General features: G+C 31.5%; 1 protein-coding gene across 10 annotated transcripts in view; it reads right to left on the minus strand.

The window, feature by feature from the left end:
• Nucleotides 1–1810: 1810 nt before the first annotated feature.
• LOC123540749 (calmodulin-beta-like) overlaps nt 1811–19204 on the minus strand; it is a 39557-nt gene continuing 22163 nt past the window's right edge. The window contains exons 1-9 of one of the 10 annotated variants that reach the window (XM_053526157.1): nt 13723–13947; nt 11776–11841; nt 11015–11063; nt 9240–9281; nt 7624–7767; nt 5659–5721; nt 4541–4637; nt 3923–4023; nt 1811–3427 (exon numbers count right to left, since the gene is read on the minus strand). In XM_053526157.1, the coding sequence (XP_053382132.1) occupies nt 3396–3427; nt 3923–4023; nt 4541–4637; nt 5659–5721; nt 7624–7767; nt 9240–9281; nt 11015–11063; nt 11776–11805 (558 nt within the window). In that variant the 5' untranslated portion in view covers nt 11806–11841; nt 13723–13947 and the 3' untranslated portion in view covers nt 1811–3395. The other 9 variants (XM_053526156.1, XM_053526158.1, XM_053526154.1 and 6 more) reach the window with 9 other exon arrangements.

Genomic DNA, 19204 nt, shown 5'->3' on the forward strand with positions numbered 1-19204 from the left:
TCATATGACGAGTTTCCAGCTTAGATTGTAGAGAAAGACCATTGATGTCACTCCAAGCATTGCATTATTTCACGAACTGACACCTGGGTAGAAACACCGAACTTCTGTTAACTAGCTAGATAGCTTCCATGCATGAAGAATTTAAGTGAGGCTACACCAAATTGATAAGTTGTTCATCGGATTTTTTTCTGAAAAATTTGAGGCGGCGAGCGAAAAAATAATTTAAATATTTTTTTTTGGTTTTTGAGAAAATTAGGAGCGAGCGAAGAGCGAAGAAATATATTTGTCTTCATTTGGCTCTCGACTGACTAATAAAAACCTTAAAATAGAATGTATAGCACTTTATATTAAAAAGTAAGTCCCCAGAGATTGAGAAAATCTAACCCGCAGACGCACAACAAAGCGAACTCGTGAAAAAAGGTAATAACATTGTCATACAATACACTGTAATCAAATATCGAATCGAATATTTACTGCTGTGAAAATGTAGCATTCTTAGCTGACTTTACAAAGTTTTTGATACATCAAATATCTATGTGAGTGTTGCTAGATCTATTAAAGCTTCTGATTTGAAACTTAGAACAGTTATTTACTGTCAAAGTCTACACCATGAGAAACAATACTCTTAAGTCTGAACCTAGACAGAGTTATGCCCCTTTTTAACATAGAATATTTTTAATTAAGTTTTATATAATGACCAATAGCTCTGTACTTTAATAGCTTCTGACTATTATGCCCCTTTTACTGGTAAAGCTCTGATTTAGAAAAGTCGAGCATGATGTCTTATGTACAGCTCTTTTTTCTAACTTTAAACTTTCATAACATATTAAATTTGTTGAAACAAAGTCTCAATTAAAGTCTGAAATGGAGATTAACGTGCATAAACATTAGTCTACTAAATGATTGAAAAATTTGAAAATCAAAAATGTCCTGAAAACAACTCGTAATGTAAATTCCTTACCCCACCAACGTTCGTATGCAAATGCTGATGATTTGGACAGAAAAGGACAGAAAACAGATAAGTGACATGCATCAATAAGTATTTACCCTTACCAAAATAATGTAGATTGATGATATCAAACAAATTAGTATGTTTTTCTTCATCCAGTTTTCAATGAAATAAATCGGTTTTTGTAATATGTAATTTGGTAAACATTTGAAGAAAATGGCGTAACTGCATAAAGGGGAATTAACTAAATCGATTTTTGTAGTATGTAATTTGGTAAACATTTGAAGAAAATGGCGTAACTGCATAAAGGGGAAATAACTTTAATGCAACTAAATATAAGTATTATGATTTATTATAGACGATGTGTGCGAAGTATGTATTTATTTTGATTAAAATCCATTTGAGAACAATCTGGGACTGGAAGTATAAGCATTTATACACTTTTACGTCCGTAAAAAGTAGCGCGCCAAAAAATTTTGGATTGATTTTTTTCAATGGGGCGAGCGCAAGCCAAAAACAAAAAAAAAATAAAAAAATGTTTGTGTTTCTGAAAATATACGAGCGGCAAATCCGATGAACAACTTTTTAATTTGGTGAGGCCTGAGGCAAAAGTCGGTGAGGGACAAAAGATTTAAAGTCAGCAACCTTCATATTTGTTTAAACTGTCGAGTATCAACATTTTAAAATGGTTTACCAATACACTTTAAATGGTGTAAGAGAAGCGTTCAGCAAAGGATCATTCTCTAAACCTAAAGATGTGTACAACTATAATTTCATCTTAACCAGTGCAGAGAATGAATACTTCAAACGTTAATCTTTGGTAATGGAGCCCTGGTTTGATACAGTTATAAAAAAAGCATATTTATATTTATAAATTTTATTCATCAATATAAAAAGCTAGAACAATGTTGATCCGCACAATCTAGTCATTCTGAATGTATGTTTCAATGACTATTTTTAAACATGATAAAAAGGGAATGTCCCAGTGTTTGTGTTAAATTGTTTTATTTTTATTCATTTATCTATTTACTACATTCATTCTCGATGTGTGTACGTTTTACATTCTCAATAATTCTGTGAAGATTTATAAAAATATTAAAATCAGTTCATATACTTCTGCAGGAGTTCGGCTGGAGAAAACATACAGTTTCTTATTGATTGTACATCATGTCGATGACATTGGAATTTTCTCATATATTTTCATTTAATATAAGTAATATATCAGTAAATATATATCAATCTATTCATTAGAATGAAATCGGCAGAAACAGCTCATTTGCCCTGTTAAGTGCATTCTCGAGATTCACAGAAGTTGCCATTTTGAACGTTATCATGTGAAAAAGGCCACATATTTCGACAATTGTATTACTCTATAAACAGCATATGGTAAATACCAATTACTCTGATATAATAGAAATACATAAAAAGTAAATTGTTTAACATGGTTATTGCTGTATCAGTTTACTACAAACACAATGCCATTGATCATGTGAAAAATACAACATTTAATCTCTAGAATCGGTTAGTAATATAATACAAAATCAGCAAATATGTACATGTGTTATTCATTTTTAATCAAAATGTTCATGAATGCAATATAAATATCTAAATATTATTATTACTTCAAATCTCCAAATTAACAACGAGTCCAAACATTCCGTGCAAACCTTCTTCAAATGTAAAATGTAATAAAATATCCGTTCAGTTACTGAGCAAAAGACAGATAATATTCAAATGCATTTACTCTCACCAATCAAGTTTTAACATTAAAAATAATATACCTTTTTTAACTTGAGCAAACTCAATAGGAAATAAACAAGTTTTTTTTATACTTACACAAATGTATATTACTTGATGCATCTTGTAAAATCGTCTATATAATGCTTCAGTTACAAACTCGCTAACGAATTAAACAACTTCAAATACAATTTATATGTATATACGTCTTGTGCAAAGTCCAATAAATGATTAAGGGGGAACAATTAATACCTTAGTAAATCCATTATCTTTTTATATGATGAAAGAAATACAAAGTACAAAGTAGGAAATGGAGATCTTTAGCTAGCATGCAATATTAGACTAAACAAAAGACTGTCTTTGGTTCACATTTCCTTACAATAAACAATTCGATATGTACACTAAAATGAGCTTGTAAAGTACGGAAATAGACATAATACAAGTGAAAATTATTAAACACTGATTGTCAAGGTCGATCAAAACCTGAAAGTAGTATTGAGTTAATCTAGAAGGTATACAAACTGAAATAAGCGTAAGCTTACGACAAATGTAAGCTGTATTTTAATGTACTGAACGTACAGCAGAGATAGACTTAATTCTGCTTTCAATCCTTTTTTGATACAATAATATTGCACTTAATACCGATTTCAATAAGTGCAAAATAGTATATGCTTAAGACCTCTTCTTGCTGTTTGTTATGCGAGAAGGTTTATGTGGCTTCACACCACATCTTGACAAATTCTGAAAACCATAACAAAGATGTAATTAGATCAGTTTAAACGAATAATCATATATAACAATGCAAAGATATTTATACATTAAAAGTTTAATAAATATCCGTTCAATTCTATAGATGTGATAGTTCCCTTTACTTGAACTGAAGCCACATAGGATGACTTAACATAATATGTAACCATTGTGTTTTAATTGTAACACTATTAAGTTGCACCACACTTTTGTTTAAGTCTTATATAATCTTAACGATTTTAGGTGTTTCAACTATTTTTGCAAGTCACTTCTTACAAATGTCACTATGTGAAGCTACACTGTTACCCACCGTGCAAACGCGTGTGTACATTTTAAATTAACAATGGCAACTACTTGATTTCTGAACAAATTAGTGATTCACATGCACTATTCATCGTAATTCATTCTGATTAATCACAAAGTGACAGAACGAGTGAGATTTGACCTTAGTTATCGTTTCAATAGTATAAATATTTATACTTATTTTACCTTCATAGTTTATTTTACCGTCACCATCAACATCTGCCTGCTTCATCATATCCTCTAATTCCTTGTCTGTTAAACTTTCTCCGAGTTTCTTCATGGCTATTCTGGAAAATGAAGTATAATACCAAGTGTAATTCTGAAGCCAAACAATTAGTATTAAATACAAGCTGTCATATACTCGTAAATCGTCAGATCAGCCAGTTTTCTTGATAAAGGCTGTTTAGAAATTTTATAGCATGATACTAATTATTCATTTTTAAGAAAGCAAAGAAACATTTTAAAGTTAAAAAACGGTATATATAAATAAGATAATCTAAACCAATCAGTATTTTCATGGAGATTTCGCTCTTGGACTGCCATTATGCTGTGCCATAAACGTAATTACACTATAAAACAATTGTCTTAACCTCAATAACTAAACAGCAATTGTTGGACTTTGTTCTAAATGTTCTTTATGGTACAAAGTTTGACCATTTCTTAAAGTTATTTTGGTATGACATCATCACATATCTTCGTATACATGTACCAATAATTATACTTTATTTTTGCTTTAACACGTCAGTGGCCATTTGTCTGTAGATCTAATGTTGTTTGTTTAGTTTTATAGCTAGTTACACATACCTCAACTCCTTGGCGTCAATAAAACCATTACCGTCTTTGTCAAACGTTCTAAAGGCTGAACGTATAACTTCTTCTTTATTCGTAAAGTCGCCATCACCTTTTAATGACAAATTATTACTTCTAAGAAACCTATTGATGATGAAATAATTACACGCTATATATGTCATAACATTTGCCTGCATTTTAAAGTACAAACCATGCGTAACCTATTTAAGGAAAGCATAGCTATCCGATGTGTAAATGCAAATAATCGTTCATATTAGATCTTATAAAAGACTGCTTATTAACTTTATTTCATTGTAAATAAGTACTATGTGGCTCTTTGAAATTCATCGTTCATTTATAATGCTGTATTGTTTTTCCTCATCCGATTACAGAATATTCTAGTTTTCTTTTTAATCTGGACTCAAATAATTTGTATAGAATTGTCGGGGTGATTTTTAATGATTGTAAAGTATAGATTCTTAATAAATTTTTGAGGATTTAGCAGGGACCAGCCAGAGGACAATCTGCAAAGGGGAAGAAATTAATCACCAATAAACAAACTTATTTTGTAAAAATTTCTTAAAATTTGAAACAAATTTATTTGAGAAACGCTTAACTCTACTCTTGATCAAGAAGCATTCTTTTGCCCGATTCTCCGACTTGTTTTAATACAGATGCTTCGGAATGTAGAGAGTAAACATGGTCTGTACCAGTTTAGGCACTCGACTGAGGATTGTATGTGTATATTCCGCGCAGAACTGGTCAAGAATGACAATTCGCCATGTAAATATATATTGTGCGTAAGGATATACGATCGTAGTACACATTTTTCAGTTGACAGGTAACATTTCTCTGATAGCAGGTATCAACCTTCTGTTTTATTTTAATTCAATAACATGCATGTCGTTCTGTATCGATTGGTGGTATCGTTTTGCAGAAGCAACGCAGAGTAATGTATCTGTTCAACAATAGACCGTAGTGTGATCTAGAACATTGCCTTTAAACTAATGTCACAAGCAAAGTATATCACTTTAATGCAGTATTATCAATTACTTAAGTTGTTAAAATTTATCATATTGGTAGTTAAAAGAGTAATTTGATTCTAGAAAAAAAACATCGAGTAATGCACATACTGACTTTAGACATCTCTGCTTGCATAAACGAGTAAAATTCTTGAAATTCGATTCTACCGTTACCTGAAATGAAAAAAAAATCTATTTTTAATAAATTTGTATAAGTACAAAAGTAAAATGATCGGCATAGACAATGAAATATTTTTCAACTTCACAGCAGGAAAAGAAAATACAAGACAGGAAATCTAACGAGGAGGAACGAAGAATATTTGCTCACGGCAAGCCAACATTTTTGAGGACATATTAACTCTCGTTACACACATATACAAGATAAACAGGTCTACCTTTTGTCCAGCTCATTTAGACGTAGAATCTAATAAAGTTGACGCTTTTGTAACACTGGATGAATTAACTACAGAGAACAGGTTATAAGATAGCAAGATAACGTCTCCCTTGAGGTTAACGCCGTTTTTATTTCAACAGTATTTCAGCTATTTTTTTACGGGCAGTTAACTTAACCGGTTTTGCCGGATTCTGTACCATTGCAAGTCTGTGCTCTCCCTAATGCGCTGAACAAAATGTGAAATATGTATAATTTTGTTTAATTATTCCATGACATGAATCTGATTAAGGTTAGAATTTGTTAACCGTTATATCAAATAAAAGCAAATACGCGACCTTTTCTGAACTCTGTTACAAATGGAATTATGTGTTGCAAAATTATATTCTGCACCAGCCGGTTATTTGCAGTGCCGCGTAATCTTATACTCATATTTCAATAACACACTTGTAATAACAATTTGAAATGTCAGTGTGATTATGTATTATCGTTAGGCAATTTTGCATTCCTTAGATATCAAGAAGCCCAACACACATCACGAAAATCTAATAAAAAACAGTTCTTATGACCTAACACTGATTTCTAAGATAATTACGTAAGTGCTACTTTCTTTTTGAAGAATTGTCTTAATCTCCCTGTGCCTCCTTAAGTGTATACCCCTGTTTTTAACTGTAAAATCTTCTCTACTCCGGATATTGGCCTTAAGAAATGGGCCAAGGTTGTCAAAAATCTGACCATTCTATTCTTACACATTGCCTCTAAAGACAAATCAAAAATGAAAGAAAAGAACAATAGCGATGAATACGTAATATGACGAGTGTCTTGACAGGTCCACTTCTTCAATTCAAAACGACATTTCATTCTTCTCTAAAGCATTATGAACATGAACATGATGTACGTCAACTCTTATTAGATAGTTAATTTTTACAGTACTAGACGGAACTGATCGTGTGATGTTTCAAAACGCTTTAGTACTTGTAAGTAATATCTGAAAGTGGATATTGTATTCAAACATATAGTAAAGTTTTTATTAAACGGAAAGAAATAAAATGTTTGCCTACATGAGGCTCGATATAGCGATTCCAATGTCTATGTAATCTAACACATGGATGGGTAAACATAGAATTTAATCAAATTTAGCTTTCATACATTTTCATTACAGAATATCCAGAGAGAGATTTTTCCATTGTTCCATTGTTATTAAATTTCGTTATTGAGTCACCGTAAGCATTGAGAAATACCAATCGAATCCTATTGAACAGTATTAAACTGGAGCACACAGCTATCAGAATCTCGATTTTTAAATCGTTTGATTAAAAGTTTAGGAAAGTGCGGAGAATAATGCAAAACTAGATTGTGAAGAAATTTGAAGGATTTATTACTGAAGACTACCACATGACCGCATTGTGAAAACGGTGGTTTCGTTTAATGAGCGTGCATCAAGCATGAACATGATTTCGTTTTATCTTGTCTATCCGAGTATGGACCGTTTGATTGCCAGGCTGCTTAAAATTTTAAGTCAATGAAATTTAAAGTCCATTAAAACCACTAAATTTTAAGTCCATGAAAACCATTCAATTTTAATCACACAGAATAATCGTTTCTGGCATAGCCACGAAATGTAGTGCTAAAGAAATTGAACAATTTAATAGTTAGAGGATTGATGAAGAAAGGTAATGTGTTACCGTTAACATCTAGTGTTCTCATGGCGTCTGATACCTCCTGTTGTGTAGGACTCATACCTAGAAACCTCATTGCCTTGCCAAGCTCCTGTGCTGATATAGATCTGTCATTGTTGGTATCAAACAGTCGAAACAGCTCTCGTATTTCTGTAATTACATAACTATTTCCATTAAAAATAACAGGAATGGCTATTTAGAACATATATCAAACTGGGAACTGAATTTACCTTATTAATTTTTATGGTCCTCAGTTTTGCATATATTTACTGCCAGAGAGTGGTATATTTATTGCGTCATAGCGTAGTATATTTCTGGTGTGCATTCTTCGTTTTTTTCATTCACAAACTGTTGCTCTACAAAATTACAAAAGATCTTCGATGGCTAATATGGCATACAAACCGCTATTCAATTCCGAGTACCACTTCCTCTAAAACAAAATCAAAATTGGACAACAGTTACTACACAAGTCATATAGATAAGTATTTTACAGCTCGTACTAATAATGTGAATGTAAGAAACTAGAAATAAGGCTTAGATTTAAAGCATTGTACTATTTTTCTGTAGTTTGTGATGCATACGAACGTTTGATAAACTTGCATGATTATTTTTGTGTTTTAAATGTTTTGATCAAAACTCAAAACTTAAACATTTTGAAAATTACAGTAAGTAGTTAGAATATCTTTATATATAGTAATATTGTAACCGATATATTTACCTAATAGCTGATGAAAAATTGCCAGATGTTATTACTCTAATTGAGAAAGAAGTACGAAATGCATGTGGCACATATAAAATGCTACACATTGTTTAAGAGAAGAAAAGTATGACATAGAAAATCAAATCGGCATGCACACTATAATTCAACATGAAATACAAGTACACAGGAGAACATGTTGAAAAAAAAAAAGCTATCAACATTAGAGTGCGTTGCAGGCAACATTCAAAGAAACCAGCTAACACCCTATAGAACAGTTAAGTTTGTCGACAAAAGGAGATTATATCGAAGGGGGCCGAGGCTGCCGGTATTTTTCCAAAGGTCGACAATATTACCATGATCACTGGCCCACTAAATTATTATTAAATCCAAAACAAAATAGAAGAACTGATTTTTATATGCGCATTTTGTAGATTAATTAAGAAACTTTGTCAGGAGAAGTTAACACGTCCTAGTTTATTAGAGACATTTATATAGTTACAATGACCCCGTCTCTAATAATTAACATGCAAATTGTAACACTGTTTGCAGTAGCTCTGGCAGTACTGTTCAAAAGATTTATGGTACGTAGTGTATATTATTTACTTATACAAATATATTAAATATGAATTCATAACGAGTAGTACATTTGATCACAACCTGAAATAATTATTTCAAATGATCTTGTATACAACATATTAAGATCTAAAAGATGAAGATAGTTACAGAACAGCCATTATACTGTAAAAACAGCATATCAAAAACTTCCGAGTTTCAGTTTTTGCAATCCTTCTTTTCATACAAAATTATCTATTTTCACATCTAAAGCAAACAGAAATAAGCAAACAATCCCAAAAAAAAAAAGCATTCAAAAACCGAAAAACACAACATTTATAAATTTGTACAACACGTTGCAACACCTTGCCTGAATCGAAATTTCTCTCTGCCTTGTCTGTAGTGTCGTGTCCTAACAGAAAGCCAAAATAATAAAAGCTAATTGTATCTGATATAAAGTGCAAATGTTTGTACAATTCAAATTTAAATAGAACAATGAAAACGCCACAAGTAGCCCAACAAGATTTGTTCGTTTCTCATATGAATAGGTGACCACGAACATTTTTTTATGAATATAACGTCATATAAATTTGGTTTACTTTAAATTCATAATGTTGGAAACTTGGAGCATATCTGTTTTGCCTTTCATCAATAGGTATAGTGGACGCAACTTGACCCAGATGGTTGACATTTGTATTAAAATATATCATGAGGCAAAACCTATTACAGAAAAGGAGTGTACGTAAAATGCAGCATTTCTTTGCATTAAAAACACGAGCTGCACGAGAAAATGGAAATATAAATTTGTGTAAATATGAATAAGTGTATTAAAAAGTTTTAACTGATCAAATGTAAGTATACACACTTTAATACTGCACTGTATACAAACTAATTCCATACAAATATGTACGGCTACCTTATGCAACCCCTTATTTCTACAAAGAATTAATCGAAATGAATAATCAGCCTAAGATCAACCATCGCGGTCAAGTTGCGACTACTATACAACTTATTACAGATGGCTGTTTGTATGGATTCAAATAATCAAGGTAGATATACAATTCTATTGTATTGAGCAGAAACTTGCCTCAAGCAGCGAGTATGCTTATTTAAAAAATGCAGCCATCTATCTTTAGCAGCCTATGTTTTATTTTTCTCTTGTCTGAGTGCTTAACACATGGTTAACTTAGTGTACCTGATTTGAATTGTCATTTACTAAATGGCTCTTTAACAGAATACCGGTTTTGCAATATGATAGGACACATTTGTCAGCCGTTAAAGAGGTTCACATGTACTAGATGTTTTAACTTCAACAGTAGCTAAGGACACATTTGTCAGCCGTTAAAGAGGTTCACATGTACAAGATTTCCTTACTTCAACAGTAGCTAAGGACACATTTGTCAGCCGTTAAAGAGGTTCGCATGTACAAGATTTCCTTACTTCAACAGTAGCTAAGGACACATTACATTTGTCAGCCGTTAAAGAGGTTCGCATGTACAAGATTTCCTTACTTCAACAGTAGCTAAGGACACATTTGTCAGCCGTTAAAAGAGGTTCGCATGTACAAGATTTCCTTACTTCAACAGTAGCTTAGGACACATTTGTCAGCCGTTAAAGAGGTTCGCATGTACAAGATTTCCTTACTTCAACAGTAGCTAAGGACACATTTGTCAGCCGTTAAAGAGGTTCGCATGTACAAGATTTCCTTACTTCAACAGTAGCTAAGGACACATTTGTCAGCCGTTAAAGAGGTTCGCATGTACAAGATTTCCTTACTTCAACAGTAGCTAAGGACACATTTGTCAGCCGTTAAAGAGGTTCACATGTACAAGATTTCCTTACTTCAACAGTAGCTAAGGACACATTTGTCAGCCGTTAAAGAGGTTCACATGTACTAGATGTTTTAACTTCAACAGTAGCTAGTAGTCTTGAGAATTTGAATTGCTCAAATGAAAGTAAGAATATTGTATATTGACATAAAGCGCTTTTCTAAATACAAAAAAATTTAAATGGTGAACTCACAGAAGTCAATTGCTTACCTTTAAACGTAATTTAAGGTTTGTGGTAGTCAATTGTGTATTGTTCATATTCGAACTGTCTTATGTTAATGTGTATGACTCTTATAATTATATGATTTATACGCACCTTTTTCCATTGTCCTCTCTTGTGAATCTTTGTTACGCTTACCACTTGCCTGAAAATATATAAATGAGACAGTTTATTGGAAATGAAAAGTAAATATCATTATAAGTATTCCTAAACCCTTCACAATTTTAAGCTGTGTAGAATGTAAAATTAATAGTGTTGCTGATTTCTTCGCCTCTGTCAAATCAGTAGTTGTCGTTATTTTGTGATCCATTTAGGATTATGAAATTCATTCAATTGTATTGTACCACTTGAGCCGGTACTATAGGCGTGTTCTTATAGATTTTTGCAAGGTATCCGGTCCATAAAAAGCGAGTTCTATAACTATAAAAGTGCTAGTGAAATGCAGTATCAAATATTGATGCCTGGTAAGCTCATTTAATTTTGGTGTCATTTATGAGTGTATTGACTACTGAAAAAGAAAAATTTAAATTACATCATAAAATATATTGTAGGATTCTTATTGTTTTACTTTATAGTCTTGAGAGATACTTAACAGAAATCCAGTTATTTCAGTGTAAGATTAATTATTGCGCAGTCAAAAACGTGACTATAGTGGTTCGTGCTTATTATCTGTGGTAATTTTATTAACTTATTCATGATAAGCAGAAAACACTCTTCCAAATGACACCAAAAAGGAAACACATGGGGTCATCGGGCATCAAAATTTACTTTTTTTGATCGGATACCTAAAATGTTGCATTAAATTCCGTTTATAGCAGAGAAGCATGTGTTGATAATTCTTTACAATATTGATTTACCTTTTCCGGACTCTTTGTGCAGCAATTCATTTCTTCTGGTCAAATTGTATATCGTGTTCCTTATGTCTAGTTTAGTGACAAATAATTGTTACACATTGGTTCAAAAACATTTACAGTCACCTTGTCGTTACAAGCGAAGAATAACTAAACTAAAGTCTTTTTCAATTCCAACTTGAATAATATTAGAAAATTGTGTGTAAAGAGGAAATCGCTAAACTTTCCAAGGTAATTAAAACTACAATAGTTCTGAAATATTCTACCTAAATGCAAACTACATGCGCAATTCTTTGCAAATACCTTGCAAATTAGGGAAAAAATCTCTCTCTATTGGTAGAAAGCCTTTGTCGTGTTAATTTATCAGAAAGTTTCCCTGCCTTAGTTTTGATCGATTTTGTATCTTTTCATTGCTAATTATAAAACAAATCCATTTGAAAAACAAATAAAGAACCTTATATCAAAGTCAGTTACGCGTAAAACATAATTATTTGGTGTTGATGTAATATCAGACTTGGAATATTACTCAGTTGTATCTAATAAAAGGAAAATATCTCAAAATTATTCCAAACGATATTTAGATGTAAAGCTTTTTAATTGTAAACTTTTTCATGCAAAACATGAACTTATGATGGCAGCAAATTGTATCACCATCCACAGACATATTGCGTAAACCTGCATGTCTAAAATGTTTTCAAGTATACATCAGACATTTAACCATAATCAATTTTTTTAAATTCTGCTTATACTATAGTGATTTTCGTGAATCCGTACTATTATTAAATGAATATAAATTCGGTTTTCTTTTCTAAGTAAATGCCACCTTTATTGTAGATGTAAGCTATTACTGTAGCTACAATGTGTAAGAAATTGACACAAGTATCGCAATATTGCTTTTGTATTAAATGGAAAATAATATAATTGGAAGGAAAATAAGTTAACTATTTAAAATTGCGTGTTATCTTTTATTTACATGTATAAATGGATGTAAAAAATATCTCATATTACAACAGAACGCGACAATTGTAGAACAGTAAACTAATTTGAATTTTGCATGCATTAAAGCAATTACAGACTTTTGAATAGGTCTGTAACTCAGCAATCAGAGATACATCTAACAAATCGTATCATCTAAATGAATGGATTTACCTTTATTTGGAAAACCAAATTTAAAAGACAACATGAACTTTATCTTATATCTAATGAATCGAACCATCCCGCATGTTCATGCTTGATGCACGCTCATTAAATGAAACTGTTGGTTTATCTACTCTTTAAATTTTTTTTCTAAACTGATTTCATGAAAATGTAAAGAATTTTTTGATTTTAAAGCAGAAATTGTGACAATATATTTTGCTAATTGTTAAATGTGTTAGCATGTTGCAATGTAAGATCATTTATTAATAAATGAAAAGTAAAATAATAACTTTAAAACACGCTATTGTATTATTTTATGATAAAGTATAATGCGATAATCAATACAGCTCGTGTTGCATTTCAAATGCAACCATTAATTCCTTTGGTGTAGGTTACATGACACAGAACGTGGGTTTTGAAATGTTTCCCCGATACTCCAAATATGTCATTGACCATCAACATGTTTTGTATTATTTTGTAATATGGTATGACTAGTTTAATGGGAAAAAGAATTTTGATCTTATCATATTACCTTTTAACGTTTGATAATAATCAAACAGATATGACAATTAAATAATATCGAATACAATTTACAATATCTTAATATTGATACTAAAATTAGATTATCTAAATTTGTCGGCCTAAATATCTTTTAACATTTTCAACGTTTACATTATCAACAATTACCACATTTTCGATTCTATTCTATTTTTTTCACTACGTTAAATTAATCACCTATTTGTAGCAAATATAAAACACTCATCGCTTTGTAATTACTATTAAGATTTCACATTTAATGAATTTTATTACTTTAACCTAGAATTCCTTCAATGCTTTAAACTAAAATTCAAGGTAATAGTCAATCCACTGTAACATTAAATATCCATGAATGTGTGTTGTTTAAGCAAGTCACTTCAATTTATCCTTTCAATCCAAGCACCACTATCGAACAACTGTGGCAGTAATTGACTGCATTTCTCCTAATAATCCCGATGACATTTAAAATGATGTGCAAAATGGCCAAATGTCTACTTAGTATAATAAAGCAATATATAAAACCAATTAATAGCTAATACATTTAATACCAAACGCATTATGCGTCACCATATATCGGTTTTGTTTCCTATTGGCAGCATTTATGAAAATGTCAATTATTCTCAATTAGTAAACAAATACCATCATCTCTACAGAAGAGACAATGCAGGTTTTATCGTAAAGGTCATATTATGTGACTTAGGCGGTGGATTGAATTATTTGGTTCTTTGCATCTACAAAAATATCTTTCGGAAGCATAAAAAACAACCAAGCAAAATCAATTATAGCAGACTCGGTCTTAGCAAGTCTGATAATTAGACGTAATGCAAAGTGCACATCCTTTACGCTCCAGCACCGAATTAATCGACAATCTGTCACCGTGACGATAATGCTAAATGAAGTCCTCTATCCTAAAGAAACAGCTCTTGATGTTGCAACAAGCAGTAATAAATATAACTGTAGTCAGAATTGTCTTGAATAGTTTAAACTTAAGGACGTGATGTTGCAGTTCTAAAATACAGCTTGTCCTGTTCTTTAAAATACCTAATAGGAGAGATCGCCCTGACCTCACGCATCAACATCTGTTTATCTGGTGGTGGGCAAACAAATATTATTATATCGTTTGTGTATGGGATCGGAATTTTTAATAACTTTTTCATTCATTTATGGATTTTAAAATTCAAAGAGTTTTGAAATGCTTACGATTTTCATATTTTTTCATTGAAATACTTTTTGAAAATGAATAACCGTTTTAAATGGCAAAATGATTTTAAAAGCAGCGTAGCGATGCTCCAGCATTTAGAAAAAGCACTGTAAGTTAAGCGTTCATAAATAATCCATTTTATTTCGAAATGATAATTAAAAGCTGTCAATCAATTGCTTGATTTATATCTTTTCCGTTGATCAAAAAATTATTGATATCATTTGTGTTTTAAGAAAGTTTAAGCCATTAGAAAAACATCACTGTTAACAAAAAATATAGACGCTCGGCGTCTGCCCTTTTGTCTTATCAATTCTAAAAATAGAATATACAACGGATCTGTATACAAATGCTCCTATAGCAGCATATTATTAAGTAGTATTATGTACTTCATTTATTCTTAAGTTTCAATAAAGCATAACTGTATCTTTCAAAATTGTTTAATACTTATTTTCCATCTAATTGCAGGTTCGCAATTAAGACAAAGTTACTAGATCTAATATACATTTAATATCGGCATTTTGGCAAATCTGTTATTACCTTAAATAAATTTAGAAGACTATGTTTATGTTTTACACTTTATCCGGAGAATTTGTCAAAAATAGTTCGCAATTTAAATGTTAGTATTTGAAACCATACGATAAATAAATCATGGCCTTTTTATTCCCACTTATCAGCAGATTTTCATTATTTTGTATTACAAATTATACAATAAAGAACATCTCTATTACGATATATTGGAAATTTAGAATCATTGCGTTTAATTTAAACAAAGCCGTATTGATACCAAACTGACGCGTCGTGTTTCTATTTGCATTAATGATGTATCGGATCAATCATTATGTATTTACATTTTACGTAGCTATTTTGTTTTACATTAAAGGAACACAATACTCAATATTTAGAATACTTGAACCATATTAAATATGGCAAAGATTAAACAAACGAAAAGATACCCATAATTAATAATTGAAAAAAATAATCCAAATTACAAAATATATACTAAATTTGGGTTTATGACATCACAACTAGGTTTAAAGACATCATATGAGCTGCGCCATGAGAAAACCAACATAGTGGCTTTGCGATCAGCATGGATCCAGACCAGCCTGCGCATCCGCGCAGACTAGTCAGAATGCATGCTGTTCGCTTACAGTTTCTCTAATTGCAATAGACTTTGAAAGCGAACAGCATGGATCCTGATCTGACTGCGCGGGTGCGCAGGCCGGTCTGTATCCATGCTGGTCGCAAAGCCACTATGTTGGTTTTCTCATGACATATGCCTAATATCTCCACTCTTGTGGATTTCTAACTGTTAGCATATCAACTGATTCTGTGTGATCACATATCACGTATATTCATTATTTAGCTAATCTACGATGAAACGTTTTGAAAAAAAGTAAAAAGAAAATAGAAACAATGACGTCTCAGAAATATAAATTAATTTACTGTAGCTGTTACATGTAACACTTTCCACTTTCAGATACTGCACCGAAAGGGCCATAACGTGCTTGGAGGCGTGAGGGCTGTTGCACTTGCCACTACCTTTCATGAAAAGACTCAGTCAAACCGAGCCTGCTATTATTTTGATTGGCTGTTATATTTTCCGGTCTAAGCAATTGCTAGGGGCGTGAGGGGCGTTGCACTTGCTACTACCTATCATGAACAGACTTTTCTCTCTTTTTATGCTTGGTTGCATTATGTGTATCTAAGGGTCTTCTTACAGGTTTTATTGATTATAGGATCCTGTTTATTGAGCGAAAGACAACAGGAAAAGAGAGTGTATCTTTTGCATATTTTGGTAGATTTTTAGTTTTTCTGTTGCAGAAAGGGAAAGCCAGAAGCGGTCACTTACAAGCATTTAGGATGACCTCCTTATGTGATATTTGGATACAACAATTATGCAGTAAATATGTTGCAAAGATGACCTATAATTACTGACGACTTCAAAAGGGCGCATTAACATCCTCTTAGATATCATCAACTCAGTAGGTATATGACAGTTGTTACTGTTAGTACTTCGAAACGTTCTTAACGATATTACAACATGAATACGAAAGTTTCGGTAAGAAATTTGATCTGTTAAAAAAACTAGTTCATCTCTCTGTCAAAAGCATTTTTTTTCATTTACGACCTTTTGTTTATGGAACGTTGAAATTTAATGCAAGTAATAGTTTAAAAACATATCTGACAGTTTCCTATATGAATATATAGGCAAAAATGTTCATACGGACATCATTTCACTGATTCAGAATCAACTTTTTTACGGAAATATGTATTTGAAATATTGGTACCGTTGCTTGATCTTGATGTGTCTTTAAGTGACATGTTACCGTGTTTGTATGATAATTGTAGCGGTGATGCACTCAATACTTCCAGGGATTTTGCTATACAGTTTTACTAGTATCTGCCTGTGCGAAGAATTTTTCATTCAAGGCCACAGTATAGTGAAATTTAATTACAGTTATTGTCCTTAAATATATGTTAAATAGGCATGTTTCATTTATCACAACGAAAGAATAACGTTGAATGGGTTTAATATTCGACAGTTCGTACATTATCTATTTGTAAGTAATACAATGGCTAACTATTTGAGTACTGTTTTCAATAGTTCAGAAGGATTTCTAGGGATGTAATAATTAATCATGACATCGTGGAATTATAATTCAATGGTCACATGCGTGATCATCGCCGAAATTTTCACCGTGACGTCATCATAATGCCAAACAAAAAAGCTTAATCCAGTACCATTTTTTTAAAAAATAAATCATTAACTATTAAAGCAAACATAAATTAGACATATTTGTTACAATAATATGTATGTAGAAGTTTTCTTATTAGACATACTAGTGACAATTAACAACTTTAGGTATTGTATTCAATACTACTAAAATAACTGAAAATATGTTATTGCTTCAAATCGGAAAGTTTCTAACTGAAACTGCTCGCGATTATTCAAATTTTGAACTGATTTATCAACGTGGAAATTCTGGCCGATTCCTACCGCTAGATATTTCCCATGGTAGCTTTCAAAAAAGTAGATATTTTTGGTAACGATTATATTTTTTGTTTCAATGAATTTCTAATAGCAGAAGGGTGTTAACCTGTATTAATATAGCAGTTATCTAAATAAAAATGTAAAACATCTTTTAGCAGAAATAATTTCCATTACAATGTGTATTGTCCACTAAATAACGCAACATTGTAGTGATTTCATAATTTATAGGAGAAAATACCCTTTGTCATATTTTAATGTGTATCAATGTGAAAAGTGATTGATTTTAAAAACAATTTTAAGAACTCAGATCAGCATTTTTACGCATAATGTATCGTTTTACAAGTGCTGCTTCTGGAAGTGTGTATTTAGTTTGCTAAATTTCGCATTTATCGTTTAATAAATGTCAATGACGTATTTTTGTCTAAACTCAATTGTGTATCAGTGATGCAAGTGCCATTGAGAGGACGGCGCAACGTCGTGAATTTCTCATTCATTTTCAATCCTGACATTGCTGTTGTACTTGATATCCCACATGTGTATACAATAATCAAATTTGTCTGGAAAATAGCGAATCTTCCGTGATTAAGTTCAAGCCGTGAAGAATACTTTGTTGTTGATATAAGTAAAGAAATATGTATCGTTAGAATTTTGATAGAAGCACTTTAAATAGAGTCTATTTAAAGAATCAAAATGAAATAATACGTCGGCAAATCCACTCTTGGTTTCGTGTTGGTACGGGTTCTCTGTATCAAAGAAAAACCAAGTTTCAATCCCGCATTTATTTCGATTTTTACAAATTGTTATCCCAGACTGCATCTGTATGAGATTCAAAACTCTTGTTGGATTATATACCGCTTTGAATTCAAATAACAGGTTTATCTGGAAAATATACATAGCTGCCGTTGTAATATGTGGTTAATCAGATTTTGGTGCAGAAAGGGATTGGTCGACAGTTTAACAAAAAATCATATAAACGTAATTCTGTTTATTGACTGTTTCAGCGAAGTTAGAATTTTACATGCAGTAATTTACAAATTTGGTTTTCATGTCATAGTTGCCCATCCAAGATATAAATTAATACTTAAGTATATGTATATATATATTAAACATACTTTGTCTAAGAAATTATATGAATTTAAGAACTGTTGAATCATATTTGTGATAAATAAATGTTTAGCTGAAATTCAATAAAAATGAAAGTTTGTAAGAATATCATTTCCTGTCCTTATCTATCCTGGTTGTGTAACCAGAATAGTTTTGAAATCTATATATTCCGAAGTTATACACGGTTTTCAAACTTGCATTTTGGTTTAGATTGTTGAAATTTTCCAAGACCTATCAAATGCAAATGTAAACTTATTTATATTACCTAGATTACGTTGGAGTTAATACTCAAAAGCAATACTCCAGTTTGTCAGTAATTTCGGATCAGAAGCGTGTTAATACAAAATTTCAAAACAAAAAAACCATACATTTCTTGCAAGGGTCTAACTCTATAAAATGGCTCTTTTTTTGTTCCGTGAATAAATATCTAACATAATAAACTAAAATAAAAAAAAATGTCA

The sequence above is a fragment of the Mercenaria mercenaria genome, chromosome 16 (genome assembly GCF_021730395.1).
Source record: "Mercenaria mercenaria strain notata chromosome 16, MADL_Memer_1, whole genome shotgun sequence".
Lineage (NCBI taxonomy): Eukaryota > Metazoa > Mollusca > Bivalvia > Venerida > Veneridae > Mercenaria > Mercenaria mercenaria.